The 18310-nt window shown below is 39.9% G+C and overlaps 1 protein-coding gene across 2 annotated transcripts in view; it reads left to right on the top strand.

Moving 5' to 3' along the window:
• Positions 1–17873, top strand: part of LRRC8C (leucine rich repeat containing 8 VRAC subunit C) — an 85523-nt gene extending 67650 nt beyond the window's left edge. Inside the window, exons 1-2 of one of the 2 annotated variants that reach the window (XM_045847102.1) lie at positions 6173–6230; positions 11400–17873. In XM_045847102.1, the coding sequence (XP_045703058.1) occupies positions 11403–13673 (2271 nt within the window). In that variant the 5' untranslated portion in view covers positions 6173–6230; positions 11400–11402 and the 3' untranslated portion in view covers positions 13674–17873. Of the gene's footprint in view, positions 1–6172; positions 6231–11399 lie in introns of those variants that run through there. The other variant, XM_045847101.1, reaches the window with a different exon arrangement.
• The last annotated feature ends 437 nt before the right edge of the window (positions 17874–18310 follow it).

Below are 18310 nucleotides of genomic sequence, written 5' to 3'. Positions count from 1 at the left end.
TTATCCCCTCACCTCTTTGCCCATTCCCTCACACTCCCCTTCCTTCTAGAAACCATCAATATGCTCTACATGTCCATGATTTTGTCTCTGTTCTCATTTGCTTGGTTTGTTTTTTAGATTCAGGTGTCAATAGGGATATGTCTTTATTGCCATTTTGCTGTTCATAGTTTTGATCTTCTTCTTCTTAAATGAGTCCCTTTAATGTTTCATATGATAATGGTTTAGTGATGATGAACTCCTTCAGTTTTTTCTTATCTGGAAAGCACTTTATCTGCCTTTCAATTCTAAATGATAACTTTGCTGGATAGGGCAATCTTAGCTGTAGGTCCCTGCTTTTCATGACTTTGAATATTTCTTGCCAATCCCTTTTACCCTGAAAGGTTTCTTTTGAAAAATCAGCTGACAGTCTTATGGAAAATCCCACCATAGGAACTAACTGCTCTTGTTTTTAAGATTCTACTGCTTTTAAGATTCTCTCTTTTATCTTTAATCTTTGGTACTTTAATTATGATGTGTCTTAGAGTGGGCCTCTTTGCACCCATCTTGGTTAGGACTCTATACTTCCCAGACTTGCATGTCTATTTCCTTCACCAAATTAAGGAATTTTTATTTCATTATTTTTCAAATAATTTTCAATTTCTTACTCTTTCTCTTCTCCTTCTGGCACTCCTCTGATGCGAATGTTCAAACTCTTGAACTTGTCCCAGAGGCTCCTTATACTATCCTTGCTTTTTTTTTTTAACTTCTTTTTTCTTCTTCTTGTCCTGTTGTCTTATTGCCTTAACTCTCCTGTTTAACTTTCATATGACTACTTGCATTTCTCCAACAAGATTGTAAGTGCTTTCAGAATAGCAAACATTGGTTATGCCTTCTTGATTTTCCTATGATGCTTAGCATTTAGCAACTATTCAGTAAGTTTTAGTTGATAAAGGGTAGTCTGTCCTTAGTATTGATGAACAAACCCCAGGAGTCTGTCTTGGCGGTCTATACCTGGCTAGGCCATTCTTTGGTCAGCAGAGATAACTTGTTTTGTTCTATCAGATTGAAGGCAAATCTGGATGATCAGCTTCAGGGTAGAATTCTCAGGAACGAGCTGCATTTCAATCTGTGGAGTGGAGAGAGGGTAAAGGATAAAGTTAATCACCTTTATATTGGCCAATGTGCCTTTCTGTGGTCCCAGTCTATCTGTTTTTATCAAACTTGCCATAACAAAGTAAAAGCCCTATCTAAAGGTTAAACAAACCACCATCTAAAGAATATCCCTGGAGGACAACTTAATGTATTGACACCAGTTGTTTGATCATATGTGGCAAATTGTCTCACTTCTTTTGGTGATAATATAGTCATAATTATAATTTAAAGTTTAAACTGGGGAAATAGATGTTGGGTTTAGTTCATAGAAAAAGAGTAGTGAACTTAATTGCTGAGCTTGTAGGAAAATAAGTTCTGTCAAATGCTGTTAGTGGAGATGTATAAAGATACGCAGCTTTTTTGGTGGGGAGGGGAATTGGGCATTGCATGTTTACCTCGTCTGGCACTACCCAGGGAATGCAGAGTGCTGATTTTTCTCTTTTTTAAATTTTTTTATTGTTATTCTTTTACAGTTGTCTCAGTTTTCCCCCTTTGTCCTCCTCCACCCAGCCCACCCCTCACTCCCACAATCAGTCCCCACGCCATTGTGCATGTCCATGTGCCATTCATATATGTTCTTTGACTAGTCCCTTCCCCTTCTTTCCATGGTCCCCCTCTTCCCTCCCCTGATTTTTCATATGTTAGTCTTGAGCCTAATTTTTATATTAAAACCCACACCCACACTTTCTCTTCTGGAAAAGATAGTAAAGCAAGTGTTACACTTCAAAATACTCCCACTGTTCAACAGATGGAGCCATGATAGAAAAAGTGTAAAGAAAGATAGCAAAAATGCATATGTGGACTCAAAAACAAGACACACGTTTCTGTGGAGCACAAATGAAATACTGAGTGGGGCTAAGGAACCAAAGGGCTGTCATCCAAAAGTTGGCAGTAGCCACTAGGGGCTGAGCTCCTGCCAGTAAAGCATACTAAAAATGTACAGGGTGAGATAAGAGACTGGAGCCTGGACACTGTTCGAAGCTGAAGGCCCCCATTCCCAAAAGGAAGCTGGAAAGAATGGCAAATAACTAGATGCTAGATCTGGTGCCTTAAAGGAAACTGTGCATCTGGGGTGCCTCCCAGCCAGGAACTGAGTCAGCCTGCTCACTGTCTCCCTGAATGGATTTGTGAGATCCAGACACTAGAGGAGAACATCAGCATACCACAGGAAGACCTGCTGGTGGATTTGGGGGGTGAGGAGTGTGCAGGAAACCACAAGAGAGTGTGCAACAGGTGGTGGAAAACAGTTTCCTTTTCAGAACAAGCCTGATACCCACAACACATCAAGAAAAGCTCTCAACAAAATCAGCATTTGAAACATTCATTTGCTTAGGATGAAACTAAGTTTTGAAACAAACATGAAGTTAAAATAGATAAATTTACAGTGGCCAAAGAGATAAATATATAACATTAAAAAGTAGGTAGATATGACATTAAAGCAAATGAATATTAAAAACTTAGAAATCTTGGAAATTAAAAGTCACTGAATTTAAAAATATCAGCTGGTAGAATAACTGGACTACACTTAATATGCAGAAGGAAGTAATGAATTAGGTAACAGTTCCAGGTTTACCCAGAGTTTAGACAGAAAGTCAGGGATTAAAAAGCACACACACACCCATGGAAGATGATCATGGGCTCCAACCTTTGTCAGATAGGAATTGCAGGAAAATGGAAGAAATGAGGAAGCAATTTTTGAAGCAAATTTTTCTAAAAACTTTACAAAATTGAAGAAAGTCCTTAGCTATGGCTATCGAGTAGTATTAATCCACATACATACAAAATTAAAGTGAAACTGTGGCCATCAAGAAAAATACATCGTCCAATAAAGAAGAAACTCAAGCTGATGGCAGGCTTCTCGCTGGCAAAATATAGGCTGGAAGAGAATGGAATAATACTATTTTAAAGTGCTGAAGGGAAATTAGCATCAACAGAGAATTGTGTAACTTACTGTTATTCAAGATTGAAAGCAATATAGAGGTGTTCAGGCATACAGGTAAATGAGTTTTCTATCCACAAATCCTTATTAAGAGAATACTTTAACTGAAAGGAAAATGAACCCAGGGAAAAAATACTAAGATCTAAGAAAACTGGTGAGCACATGATTTAAAAAATGTATAAGTAATCACAATCAACTATAGATTACCCAAAAATGTGCATTTCAAAAGAAAGTTAAACTCTGGGAACAGCAAAATGGGATAGTTCAGTGGGTAGTTAAAGCATGCTTGGACTGGGATAGGGACTCTGAAAAACTTTCATTGTGTGTGTTTTAAGAAATATAGATAACCTCTATTACAGAAGTACAGTCTTCACTATAGACACACAATTTTTACCTTCCTAATCAGCTGAGGTGGGATGGGAAATTCTATATGGAAAGTGTTATTAATGCAACAGAAGGCAAGAAAGGGGAAGGTATTTAGAAAAATAAAAATACAGAAATAAATCTAAAGATGAGTAAATAAGTATGAGTGGGCAAAATAATGTAATAGCTTACATTCACTTGTGAAAAGAATGAGTTGATTAGTTTTTTTTTTTTAATTAAAGGGCAATATGAAACAAAAAATGCTGGTAGATCACTATTGGCATTAGACAGCATTTAGCTTGCCCATCTTCAAGAACACACTGTTTTAAGTTTTAAAACATGCACAAATTTTTACGCTACAAAAGAATCTCAACATCTCAAGGAATTCCCAGGAGCTGAACCTTTGCAGTGAACCTGTGGCAACTACTGGTCTGTTCTTTGTTCTGTTTTATAGAATGCCGTGTAGAATCAGACGGCATAGGATTTTTCGAGACTGGCACTGGTTTCAATAGAAAAATTGCCTAAATGCACATCACCGTGGGACTGTGACAGCACACGCACACCGTGACTCTGCACTCCTTAGAGGGAAGTAGGTCCCTTCATGCCAGCATGTTAGGGTCTCGAAGGCATGCGATGAAGCTGAAAAGCTCCAGGTGCAAGAACAATCCATATAGTAAGGTCCTATGCTTATATATATAATATATATGTAGATACACAGGTATAGACCTGGAAGAGCATACAACATACTCATCAAGGCTTGCTAAGAATCAGCATGGACATAAGGAAAGGTGAAGGGAGGACTCTACCTTTTTTGTTAAAAGTGTTTTTTTAAGAAAAGCACCAAAAAAAAGAATTTAGGCATAACTTAACAATAAATGTCCAAAATCCATGTGAGGAAAGTTATAAAACAGTCCTGAAAAAGTAAAACACAAATATAAATGTGAACAAGTGGAAACTCACACCATAAAGATGTCAGTACTTTATAAATTATAAATGTAATGTGATCCCAATAAAAATAACAGCAGTGGTTTGTTTTGGGTTTTTTCCTGGGTTTAGATAAGTTGATTATGAAGTTCATTGTGGTACACAAGCCTGAATTAGAGCACTTATCACACTAATTACAGATGTAGTTGTCTTTTTCCTGTGCTTGACCTTGAAGGGCTTATCTTTCTTGTTACCCTAACATAACAACAGACCAAAGTGGTTGACTTGTGCTGAGGGCGCACTTAGAACCCCTCGGTGCTCATGTTCTGCCTCCCCGCCCCTCCCCCCCCATCCATGTCGGTTGTCTCTCTGGTAGATAGTAGGTAAGCTGTCCCAGATCTTGCTGTCTTTATTATTTCAGGCAGTTGTATTGAAGCTAAGGGTTTTGTTTTGTTTTCTTTGTTTTAACCTCAGCCCTCTGGTTTCACATTCATGCAAATATACTTTTTGACTTGTTACCTTAGTGGGTTCTGCTTTTCATTACAGTGCTTTTCTGGAAACTGCCTAAATAAATAGATCTTATTTTTCTACACTGTAATGGTGCTATTATTTTAACAAAGGACAAAGAATCAGATAACAGCCATCAAAGGTATATCATACAGCCATGGCTAGTGTGGCTTAGTTGGTTGGAGCATCATCGCATGGACCAAAGGATTGTGTGTTCAATCCCCAGTCAGGGCACATACAAGAAGGCAGCCAATTGATGTTTCTCTCTCTCTCTCTCTCTCTCTCTCTCTCTCTCCCTCCCTCCCCCCCACCATCTCTGAAAGCAATGGGAAAAAAAGTCCCTAGGTGAGAATTTAGAAAATGATATACAATCAAAGTTATGAACATTAAAGATTTAAAATAGTGAAAATTACTATTAAAAGGCCTTAATATTGCATAGACAATGCAAGACAATGCAGTGTGTGATAAAGTTTGTACATATGCCACTTAGAAATGCATCTCTTTGCTGGTATAAATTTTACAATTATAATTTTAAATATTTGATTTCTTGTCCCAGATCTGAGCAACATTTTAGGGCATGGTTTCAATGGGTTGTTTCTTTAAGGAAGCTTGAACTTTCACACTGTCTTTCTTGAAAACATTTCCCTGTAGAAAACAAATGCAAGAAAGTCAGTTTATGTCATTGACCTTAGAATTAAGGAAGCTGAGTTCCTTTTTTTCCCCAGAAACAGTTTGAAAGGGTAAAGCCAGAGCCACTTGCTATTGTGGCACCATTTGCCGAGCAGGCCTGTGACCCTGTTAAACATGACTCTGGTTTTACTCTTCAGAGCTTGCCCCCAGGACTGAAAATTACTGGAAAGCAAGAACAGAACTAGCCACTCCCTTCAGGCACAGGTACAAGATAACATTGGAACTGCAGCCTCGTGTTACAGCGCCCCCAACAGCCCAGGGGCCACACAACAGCAACCCCCGACACACACCCTTTTTAATCCAGTTATGATCCAGTGAGAGCTCAAAGCACCCACCCTCAGGCTGGTGTATCTCTCCACACCATGCCCCTCTCCTTTCTTGGAGAGTGAATAAAAATTCTATTTTCTACACTTTCTTCTCTTTGTGAATTCTTTCACAGCCTCTGTCACCAACCACCCTAACAATTTGGTGGCCCATACAGGGACATTCTCTATGTCTTCCTCTCTCCAGCCTCCTGAGACTTGTGACTAGGGGAGCAGCAGGCAGGGGAAGTTCAACCCAGGCTAACCCCCTACCCCTGACTCTGCGAGGTTCGGAGGGAGGATTCTAAACTACTTCTCTCTCTCTGGACTCTGCAGACGGTCTTCTCCTCTCCCGTCTTCACAGCCAGCGATCAGTAAGTCTCCCTGAATCTAGGGATGAAAACACCCTATTGAAGGTGATAGTTTACCCCCTCACCTCCTTGTCGGAAACCCTGGTCCCGGGTCTATCACTTTCCTGGGGTTTTAGCTGGGAGGGGCACCTCCAGCCATCTCCCTGCTGGTCCAGTCTGCTCTCAGGGCCCAGGGACGCCTGGCTCTGAGGCAGGACCTTGCATCCGATCTGCCCTTAGACTTGAGGACACTCAGCTCTGGCCGCAGATCTCTAGGTTGTTTGAGTTGAGGATACCCTCCTCAAACCTCCCCCCCCCCCCCACCCCTCAGTTGTTCTTGTCCCTGAGATAGCCTTTCCTTTTCTTTGTTGTAGTTCTCACCATGGCCAATACTCAGTTGACCCCACCCAAGGACTCCCCATTGGGTTGTCTACTTATGAACTTGAAGTCTCTGGGACTCAGTGACCTCAAGCCCAAGCCCTGATTTTCTATTGCAACACAGCCTGGCCTCAACACAAACTGGGTGACCAGGAAGCCTAGCCCATGACCAGATCTCTTAACTAGAACAGTGTCCTCCAACTAGACCTTTACTGTCGCAGTCTTGATCCTTAGGTTTAGCTTTCCAGAGGAGGAGACAAGATTTCAACCTTCTGTGGGGACTTCAAGCTTCTTTCTCCTAACCATGCCTCTTCATTCAGTCTGCCTCAATCCACCACCACTTGTGTCCCTCTTGCTACAGAGTAATTGCCGTCTTTGTGTTCCAGCTGAGCGACACTCTAATCCCTTAAGGCCTGCCCTTTTAATCACTATTACTCAGCATGGGGTAACTCTGTTTATTCCTTACCTGCCTAACCCAAGTCCTGCATTCAGCTCTGTTTGGAATTAGGGTTGGCTCCACTGTGCCCAGGTTAAGTAAAAACAAGAGTGCAAAGAGAGAGAAAATCACACACACACACACACACACAGACACAGACACACACACACACACACACCCCAGACTGTAAAACACTGTATATTCTCCTCTTGGACACCTGGGAGCTGCTAAATCCCAGGAAAAAATTGGGCCTGTGTTTCAATGTAGAGAAGAAGTGGCATTTTAAACTCAAGCCTCTTTTCCTCCCTTTCACCTGATGAAACTAAAGTCTTTGTAGGAGAAGCGTGCTCTCTTTCCCTACATTTTTAAAATGTAAAAATACCTGGTCTTCAAGAACTCTTGTCTAGGCTGTCTTCTAAAATACAAATTTTGGCCATGGCTGGAGTGGCTCAGTGGATTGAGTGCTGGCCTGCAAACAAACTAAAGGGTCACTGATTCGATTCCCAGTCAGGACACGTGTCAGGGTTGCTGGCCGGGTCACCATGGTGGGGGGCGGGGGCACACGAGAGGCAACCACACAGTGATGTTTCTCTCTTTCTCTCTCCCCTTCTTTCTATAAATAAATAAAAAAATCTTTTAAAAAAATAAGTAAAATACAAATTTTGAGAAGATAATTCTTATCAAAAGGGGGTTGCTGTTGTGTGGCCCCTGGACTGTTGGGGGCGCTGTAACACGAGGCTGCAGTTCCAATGTTATCTTGTACCTGTGGCTGCAGGGAGTGGCTAGTTTTGTTCTTGCTTTCCAGTAATTTCCAGTCCTGGGGACAAGCTCAGAAGAGTAAAACCGGAGTCATGTTTAACAGGGTCACAGGCCTGCTCAGCAAATGGTGCCACAATAGCAAGTGGCTCTGGCTTTACCCTTTCACAGTTGTTGTGTTATCTCAACATAATTTGCAAAATGAGAATTAATAAATCCTAATTTTAGTGAACTTATTTCTGTAATACCTGCAGCCCTTAGGTTTATTTCCCAGAAATAGTACCTAGATATCACAATCGTGGATCAAATTTACTTGTATATCTTTCTTCCTCCAGGGCCTTTAATTATAAAGACTAACAGAGCATTTTATATACTTCTGTCACCTAGATGTCAGTTGCTCCTTAGGATGTAGGGGACATTGGGTCAAATTCCAGTCTACTGCCCACCCCGAGTTCTGGCATACCCCTGGTAGGTCTATTTCTGCTTCCATGGAAACAGTTTAGATTATAGATTTTTACCTTCCATTCCTGGGATTGGTAAGGTTTATCATCCTTTCCTTAAAACCTTCCTGGGATTTATAGTAGGCACATCTTAAAAATTATATCTTTGTGAAGATTGAGAGAGAAATATGATGTCAGAGACTGAGAGGAACTACGCTGGGCCGCTCACTTTCGAGGCACCCTAGCAGAAGCTTGGAGAGGTGAGGGGACTGTGCAGGGTGATGGAAGGACAGTAGGCTGTAGAAGAGACAGGTTTAAATTCCTGCTTTCTCATTTTCTAGCTATGTGATCTTAGGTAAGTATATTATGAACTTAGGTAGGTATATTACCTAAGTTCTCTGATCCTTGGTCAGTTTCTTCTGTGGAATGGGGAGAATATGACCTGCATCCCTAGCATAGCAGAAGGCACTGATCAGGTACCTTTGTACAGAGTATTAAAAAGTGTCCCCACTGTGTGACCATGACCCCAAGGTCACACAGCCACATGAGGTGATCAGAGCAGGATTTCAGCCTGGACTTGCCTGTTAGCTGGGCACCCTGGTGCAGTGCATAACCCGAAGCCTACCACCCACGGTGCAGAGACCTGTCATCCTCCATCATTAGAAGCAAGCCTGGGGAAGGGCTGGGCACGGGAACAGGAATGGGTCTGCCTGGCTGCTCGTCAGGGATTTGGCACCTTAAGAAGGAGCCTGCCTTTTAGTTTCTCACTGATCTTGCTTTCACACCGATTCTTCTGTATTGTCATCACACCACTGACAACGTCATATTAACTCGACGGTGTCACTCTTGGAGAAGGTGCTCAGGGAAACACTCCTCTTTCCCTACTGGTCATGCTCCCACCTTCTGCCCACTTCACAGATTGTAGAAACATTTAATGAAACCACAAATAGGAAAACTTCCAGAACATAACGCAATCACCAAATTTCCTTCTTGTTTCACTTTTATTTTCCTTCAAGATAATCTGACATTTGTTTAGGCTTTCTCCGACTGTTTTTTGTTCCTGGGATTTCCATGGTAGCCTGCTTGACCCCAAGATAACTGAGATATGAGATAAAAATTAAACATTTTATTTATATTTATCTTAAAGGGAAATAAATTAAGCTTTTGTAATATTTGACATACAGATTGACAGTATTTATTTATTTTTAGAGAATGGGGAAGGGAGAAGGAGAGAGAGAGGAAAGAGAAACATCAATGTGTGAGGGAAATATCAATCTGTTGCCTCTTGCATGCCCCCAACCAGGGACCTGGCCCACAACCCAGGAATGTGCCCTGACTGGGGATCAAACTGGTAATCTCTTGGTTTGTGGGATGATGTCCAACACACTCAGCCATGTCAGTCAGGGCTGCAGTCACATTTTTTTACTCTTCTCTGTCTTCTTTTGATATATCTAAGTATTAGCCCCCTGCTTTATATTCCAGGACAGAGTTTTTATAAATCTTGTGGTAAAACTTGCCCCCCTCCCTCAATTTCTTTTTTTAAATTGTTATGTGCATTTGCCTATGAGAAGAACTAAGTTTTTCCCCTAAAACAGGAATAATTCCTAAAAGGTAATTTGTAGTTTACAATAAAGTCAGACTGGGAACTTTTTTGTTTAATCCTAGAAACTCAGTAAAATAAAATAAGAGTTTGGACTTTGGATCCAGGCATCCTGGGCTGGATGATGTTAGCACGTGACTTGGCCTTTCTGTGTTTTGTTCTCCTCGTTCGTGAAGTAGGAGTAAGAGGGCCTGCCTCATCGGGGTGAGGTGACAATTAAAATAATACCCATGACATTTTCAGAATAAGGCCAGTTGCATATTAAATACAACAGTTTATTGCTGTTATTACTATAATCACCACTCTTATCTTCATCTCTGGGAGAGGTATGGTGCATACCCAGACCTATGGCAACTCTGAACTGGAAGTACCGTGTCAGTTCTAAATGTATCTACTTTCTCAGCAAATGTGCACTGGTGTCTCCTATGCACCAGGCACTCCACTAAGTGTTGGACGCTCCACTCCATTGCCAAACCTTGTACGGCTCTGTGGTGGGCTGTATCTCCCATGTCACCAGCTTGTGGCCATAGCAGTCCGCTTTGCAGTGGATTCAGTTTCTACTTCGTTAACCAGTATAAAGGGCTTTGCTGTTACAAAATCACTAAACATTTTGCCTCTGCAGAATTACTAAACACTATGAATTTCTAAGCCATTTGATATTTTAAGTTTTGAATAGACTTTCCCTGAATTATTAATTCCACATGTCACTGCTTTCAATTCCTTGATTATTCCTCTTCTGAGCTGTTTGCTTATTACTAATAAAGTTCCACTTACATGTATTTCTTCTGGGGATGATCCCTTCAAATGGACTCAAGGTGTATTCTGCTGCATACTACCTAATCTTCACAAAGGATACATTCTCTCTTACTCAGATTGCAATCGTATTAGATTGCTGGGCATTCTTACAGCTGGCTTAATATTCTTTTCAACCAATTAAAGTACTGGTATAGCAATAGAAGTTCTCAATGTAATATTTTGTGTGAATAGCCAGCAAGTTCAAACATAATTGTTTTACTATTGAATACTTTCTCTGAAGAAATGGTTTTTATAAAAGCTTAGGAGATTCCCGTGATACTAAAACCATTCACATTCATCTATGCATATAGTTCAGGATATGGGAAGAAAGAAAAGGGGAAACGATAAAGACAAGAATTTCTTCCACATTTCCTCCTTTCAATCCTTTCATTTCTCATACACCAGCTGATATAATCTTGGGAGCCATCCAGTTCAAGATTGAGTCTGATAATGGGATGGACTTCCCAGGCCTCAGTGAAAGGAAAAAAATGCAAATTAAAAAAAAAATGCATGGCTTCTTTAAAAGATTTCTTTTGTTGTGAATTGTTTTATGTCTTAACAAATATGCTGTGCTTTATGTCATAGCTCAGATATGACTGACAAAGTCATATGTTTTCTTTTTTCATCATGTGGGTTGGGAATACAGCCTCGTGCTGGCATTGAACATTGTGTTCTCCAGACAAAGGAAATAGACACTTATTGGATGTTATTGCTGCTTTCTTTGCACTAATGACATTATGAAAGCTCTTTGAATAATATAATTTAAAAATATTATTTCTGTGTTTCAGGTCATGCAAGACAAGATAATTTGCCTTCCGAAAAGAGTTCAGCCATCTCAGAACCACTCTTCCGTTTCAAATGTCTCTCAGGCAGTGGCCGCAACGACCCCATTGCCCCCGCCTAAGCCGTCTTCAACGAACCCCATCACTGTGGAGATGAAAGGACTGAAGACAGATCTGGACCTCCAGCAGTACAGCTTTATCAACCAGATGTGCTATGAGCGAGCCCTCCACTGGTATGCCAAGTACTTCCCTTACCTTGTCCTCATCCATACCCTGGTCTTCATGCTCTGCAGCAACTTTTGGTTCAAATTCCCTGGCTCCAGCTCCAAAATAGAACATTTTATCTCCATCCTGGGAAAGTGTTTTGACTCCCCCTGGACCACACGGGCTTTGTCGGAAGTGTCCGGAGAGGACTCGGAAGAGAAGGACAACAGGAAGAACAACCTGAGCAGGTCCAACACCACCCAGTCTGGTCCGGAAGGCAACCTGGTCAACTCTCAGTCCTTAAAGTCAATCCCTGAGAAGTTCGTGGTGGACAAAACTACTGCAGGGGCTCTGGATAAGAAGGAAGGGGAGCAAGCGAAGGCCTTATTTGAGAAGGTGAAGAAGTTCAGGCTGCATGTAGAAGAAGGTGATATACTATATGCTATGTATGTTCGCCAGACTGTGCTTAAGGTTATAAAATTCCTAATCATCATTGCATACAATAGTGCCCTGGTTTCCAAGGTCCAGTTTACAGTGGACTGTAATGTTGACATTCAGGACATGACTGGATATAAGAACTTCTCTTGCAATCATACCATGGCACACTTGTTCTCAAAACTTTCCTTCTGCTACCTGTGCTTTGTAAGTATCTATGGACTGACATGCCTTTATACCTTATACTGGCTGTTCTACCGCTCTCTGAGGGAATACTCTTTTGAGTATGTCCGGCAGGAGACCGGTATCGATGATATTCCAGATGTGAAAAATGACTTTGCTTTTATGCTTCATATGATAGATCAGTATGACCCTCTGTATTCCAAGAGATTTGCAGTGTTCCTCTCTGAAGTGAGTGAAAACAAATTAAAGCAGCTAAACTTAAATAACGAGTGGACTCCCGATAAACTGAGACAGAAGCTCCAGACGAATGCCCACAACCGGCTAGAGTTGCCTCTCATCATGCTCTCTGGCCTTCCAGACACTGTTTTTGAAATTACAGAGTTGCAGTCTCTAAAGCTTGAGATCATTAAGAATGTAATGATACCAGCCACTATTGCGCAGCTAGACAATCTCCAAGAGCTCTCTCTACACCAGTGCTCAGTCAAAATCCACAGCGCAGCACTCTCTTTCCTGAAGGAAAACCTCAAGGTCTTGAGCGTCAAATTTGACGATATGAGAGAGCTGCCCCTCTGGATGTATGGACTTCGGAACCTGGAAGAGCTCTACCTGGTTGGCTCTCTGAGTCACGATATTTCCAAAAATGTCACCCTTGAGTCTCTACGGGATCTCAAAAGCCTTAAAATTCTCTCTATCAAAAGCAACGTTTCCAAAATCCCTCAGGCAGTGGTGGACGTTTCCAGCCACCTTCAGAAGATGTGCATCCACAACGACGGCACCAAGCTGGTGATGCTCAACAACTTAAAGAAGATGACCAACCTGACGGAGCTGGAGTTGGTCCACTGTGACCTGGAGCGCATTCCTCACGCTGTGTTCAGCTTGCTTAGCCTCCAGGAATTGGACCTCAAGGAAAATAATCTGAAGTCTATAGAGGAAATCGTTAGCTTCCAGCACTTGAGGAAGTTGACAGTGCTAAAACTGTGGCATAACAGCATCACCTACATCCCAGAGCACATAAAGAAGCTCACCAGCCTAGAGCGTCTGTCCTTCAGTCACAACAAAATAGAGGTGCTGCCTTCCCACCTCTTCCTGTGCAACAAAATCCGATACTTGGACTTATCCTACAATGACATTCGTTTTATCCCACCCGAAATCGGAGTTCTACAAAGTTTACAGTATTTTTCCATCACTTGTAACAAAGTGGAGATACTTCCAGACGAACTCTACTTCTGCAAGAAACTTAAAACTCTGAAGATTGGGAAAAACAGCCTATCAGTACTTTCACCAAAAATTGGAAATTTACAGTTTCTTTCCTACTTAGATGTTAAAGGCAATCACTTTGAAATCCTCCCTCCCGAACTGGGCGACTGTCGAGCTCTGAAGAGGGCTGGCTTAGTGGTGGAAGATGCTCTGTTTGAAACTCTGCCTTCTGATGTCCGGGAGCAAATGAAAACAGAATAACTTATTTTTGTTTTAAAGTTTGACTGATACATGCTTCTACCAAATACAGTATACATAATTAGGTAGTCTTAATGCTCTTCCTATTTTATGTTTTTTTTTCTTTTTACACGAAACAAAATGTACACAAAGATTGAGTAAGGAGTATGTATTTTTTAATAAAAATTTAATTGTATTTTTTCAGTATTAATATTTTAAAGTTTTATTTGTCTTGGAACCTAATGTACCTACTATTGTTTTCTACTGACAAAAACAGATCTGTTTTTGTTGTTGTTTTCAGTTCATTCTTGTGAAGGGGAGAGAATTTTAAGTTGCATTCTTTTTAGTATTTTTTTAAATAGATGAAGCTGTTTTGCCAAGGTCATTCTTAGCTTGTTTACATCTGTACAGTTCCTTGTGTTGTCATTGTTTGTACACAAGGAATCTGTGCTTGTTATTTTAATACCAGCTGCCTTCTCCATTGGCCATGCCCTCCATTGTATACTGGACATTCTTTTCTGGAGTTTAAACTCACATAAGTGCATTGTCACAGATTATTATTTTAAAATTTCCCCCCATCTCCAAGGGAACCCTAAGTTACCTTATTTCAAATACCTGTCAGTCAAAGTTATCCTTAGATGAGGATTTTTTAAGTGAGTGAAGACAATAATCTTCCATAGTTGGCATGTGTGAAATGGTTTTTTTATGATTTAATTGATTTTCATTTTTAGTAACATTTAAAAATATTTTAAAACTAAATACAGAGCCCCCCCCTTTTAATCTCAATGTAGCTATGTAGTACTGGTGAACAACCATAGAGAAGTTAGATTTATTTTCATTAAAATAGGTAATTAAATTTAAATATCATAGAATAGAAGCCTGGTTTTTGAGTAATTTAATAATCTTTGATATCTTTATATGTAGATAAATCAGATGGGAAAAAAATCACTACTAAAGCCCTCTGTGAAAGACCCAGTGCACGCCAGTCTGGCCCAGTGGTTCCTCTGGGCAGCGTGGAATCTATTCCAATTCTGCCTGTTGCACAGAACAATCCATATATACATATTTAATCAGTTTTCCTCAAGTCTGCCCTTGCTGTGAATGCTAGTGATGCAAGCACAGGAACGCTTTCTGCTCTCTTTGGCTTAAAATAAGTATCTCATAGAATGGTTCTGTTACTTCTATTTTTGAAATGTGAACAAATTGCTAAGTAGCTGTCACTTAGCAATCATTTTTTCCAATGGTCAGTAGAGCTTTTATGTATCTTTGTTCTTAAAAATCCAGCATGGTATGAGTCTCAGGCAGAATTTTTCAATAACCGTTGAGCTGTGTGGAACAAGAAAATGAAAACACAATCCATGCCTTCCATCCGAGAGCAGCACTACTGATCATGGAATTTTGTGTTCTTTACCGAATCACATTGACTGTTTTCCAAGCCTAGTCTTCCGCAAGACAGTTTTGTGACATAACAGTGAGAGAGAGTAGGAAGATGATTTGGAGTTTCAAAATGCCGCCTTTAAAATTTGCTCCTTGATCCTGGTGACCACTCAGCGCTAATCCAAGTCACATGAAATGCAACTGTAGGAGCTCCTCAGCAGGTACACGTACCGCACCTGTGTTCATAATGTTAGATATAGTACATCGTGGGGGAAGAACTTGGGAAAGAGATGCTTTTCACTTAATAATCTAATCATATAGACCAAAGTGCTTCACTATTTCTGCTCTACGTTAAAGTGTTAGATTGGTGATTTTATATAATTGATTTATTTCAAACTCTAATTGAAACAGTATGTTTAAAATAATAACATGGTTATATTTCTCATAGGATAAAACATTCAATTCCAGAATATTGTTAGGATCCTGATGATGAACATTGTCCTGTATTTAGGAACATGGCCTCATCTGTTTTAAACAAAGAAACAAAAAATGTGGGAGACTGCCCATCACTGAGCACGACAGAAATACCCAGCTGAGAGTAGACTTAGATAACTACCGTTAAAAAACACAGGATGCACTATTCTTATGTATAAAATTTATGGTTATTTTCTATATCACCCTTCAAAGGGGATCTATTCAGGTTAAAAATCATATCTATGCTGAAGTCTTTATCTGGTGTTAATTCATAATCTCAAATGTGTTCATAACTGAAGTTGCTAATAATTATCACTTACAACAATTCAAAATTTCAAAAGAATTTGATTTGCTTTCTTAATGATTGTGCAGGCTAACCCTTGACCTATGTTTTAAATAACATCCAATAAATCTATATAGTTCTATGACTTTATGTTTTAATTAAAAGGGAAAATTCATAGACATTTCTATTAGATTTTATAAACCTCAAAATTCTCAAACTTTATCTCAGAGTCAAAATTTTCTGACTCTGGCCCTTTTTAATATTATAGATTTTTGTTCATATTCTTAAGTAAAAAACATTCAATTACTACTTAGCCTTTAAATGGGAAACTCAGGTAACTGAACTGCTGACTTTTCTGAAGTTCTTTAACAGATAAACTTCTTATAAAAGGGGTGTTTACCTAATCTTTTTTTGTATTTTACAAGTGCAATCGCTAAAAAAGAACAGCTAGCTCTATTTCTCCACCCCTATAGGATTCATGGGAAACTGCTCATGTCGCTTTAACTTACCCGTGTACTCATAACTCCTATGGCTGCTTGAAGCCCTTAACGGGCACGCTATTTGGTCTTAATGGGTAAGTGTAGAACGGTCTGGCTGATGGTCTGGTTGAAACAGAGCATATACGTATATCCCAGTGGAACTTGCGAAAGAAGACCACACCTCCGAAAAGTAGTTACGTGTTTTTATTTTGTTTTGTTTTTAACAATAATTTTAATATAAAGGTTCTTCATCCAGTGAAACCTGTTAGTTACAATTGTAAATTTTTTTTATTGTTCACCCACCATTTTTCCTGCCACACATTCCTCATATAGCTATTGTAATGGGTTCTAACAATTTGCATGGCATCCTGCTTTTTCAAAGGCGTGGGAAAGATGCTTGCCGTGGGTGTTTTGTTCATTTAGAGGTGGCTTCTTACCTGGTTCTCAAGCCATCTTTGTAGAGAGGGGCCTACGCAACCTGGCATCTTCTTTGGGTTACTCGGAATAAGAGAAGCTCAAGTTCTTGCAATGCAATCTCTGACACTAAGAAAGAAGACAAAATCTTTACATCTCTCGTTGCCATCTCCCCCAAGGGAAGTTTGCTCATTTTCCTAATTCTATAAAAAAAAGTTAATTTTAAGTAGTTTATTTTACTCTCTGATTTCATACTAAATACCTGATCAATAGTAGTGACATATTTACTTAAAGTGAACATTTCATGGTACATCTTTAGGAAAACTGTCAGCAGTACCCAGTAGTGAACAGATAAATTTCAGTATAATTTCAGTTTGTGTTTAGAGACTAAAAGAAGATTCGCTTCACATTCTCTTATTAATACAGTGATTATGTTACTCAAACAGTTCACATTTGTGTAGGATCTCAGCAACTCAGGGTAGGGTTCCATGCTAACCCCAACTTAGCAAACGGCACAGTTCTTCACGAGGAGGATGCCTCAAAGGTCTGCAAGGTTTTCTCACCTTTCCTTGCCTATTTAGACACAAGGTAAGAAATTTTGGACAGTCGACCAGAACTGCCACTGATTTTTCAGAGTTAGGCCTCAATGACATGCTTCTAATACAGTGTTATACTAGCCTTCCAAACAGGATCCACTCATATCACATTTTCCCAAGCCATTTACTGATACAAGTAACATCCTTAAAAGTTCATTTTGGGAAGAAGGGAGAGGGTCTCCTCTCACCCCAAGGAATTTTTTTTAATCAAAGACCTTTTGAAAAGGGTTATGTAACTTGGAACTTAATTTCTGGGCCATATTAAATAACAGTTCTTATTCATGGTTTTTAATGTGGTATAAATATGTTTTCTGCTAAATACCATTCCCCCTCCCACCTGATTCTGCCTCTTTAATGAAATATTTTTAATTAAATCTAATGCCTTATGTGCTCACTCAGTTTTCCCTCTGCCTCTTGTATTCCCTCACTGTCTCTGTGTGTTCAGATTGTGTCAAATGCTGGCAAAACCTCTAAGACCATCAAGAAAAATGCTTGAAAGTTGATTTGTCATCATGCAAATTCATGATAAAATGTCTTAATGTTATCTGGCTATGTAGTACATAGGAAGAGGAAATAAATAAAGTCACTTTTGTAATTTAAAGTTGAGATTTGTCCCTTTCTTATTCATTTGGAGAAATCATGTTTATATTTTGCATTTCTGTGGTATTTTTGTGTATTCTGCCACCAGGGCTCCCTGTACTCTGCAGGAAATGGGCCGCATGCATTCTTTCACTTTGTGTTTAGCCAGTCTCTGCAGTTGTGACTAATTATTTCCTTCCTTAATTCACTGTACTGCATGTACACAAGGTGCCCCTGGAATTTCATTTGGGTAATTAGTACCTTAATATGTAATCTGGAGTGCAATTTCTGTGCATTTGCCAGATCAGATTGTACAATTACTGTCCAGCCAGCCCAGCTTTCAGTAAACACTTGGTGGTAAAGACTGTGGTTAGTTAAAGAAATCAGAACGGTTCTGCATAGCTAGGAGGACGCCCCTGGTTAACCACATACACTCCAGGCTTAGGGAAGCCTTTTATA

Source organism: Phyllostomus hastatus, unplaced genomic scaffold, assembly GCF_019186645.2.
Source record: "Phyllostomus hastatus isolate PE091 unplaced genomic scaffold, TTU_PhHast_1.1 phas_contig_524, whole genome shotgun sequence".
NCBI lineage: Eukaryota > Metazoa > Chordata > Mammalia > Chiroptera > Phyllostomidae > Phyllostomus > Phyllostomus hastatus.
The sequence above is the reverse complement of the archived record's forward strand: the minus strand, read 5'-3'. Positions and strand labels throughout refer to the sequence as shown.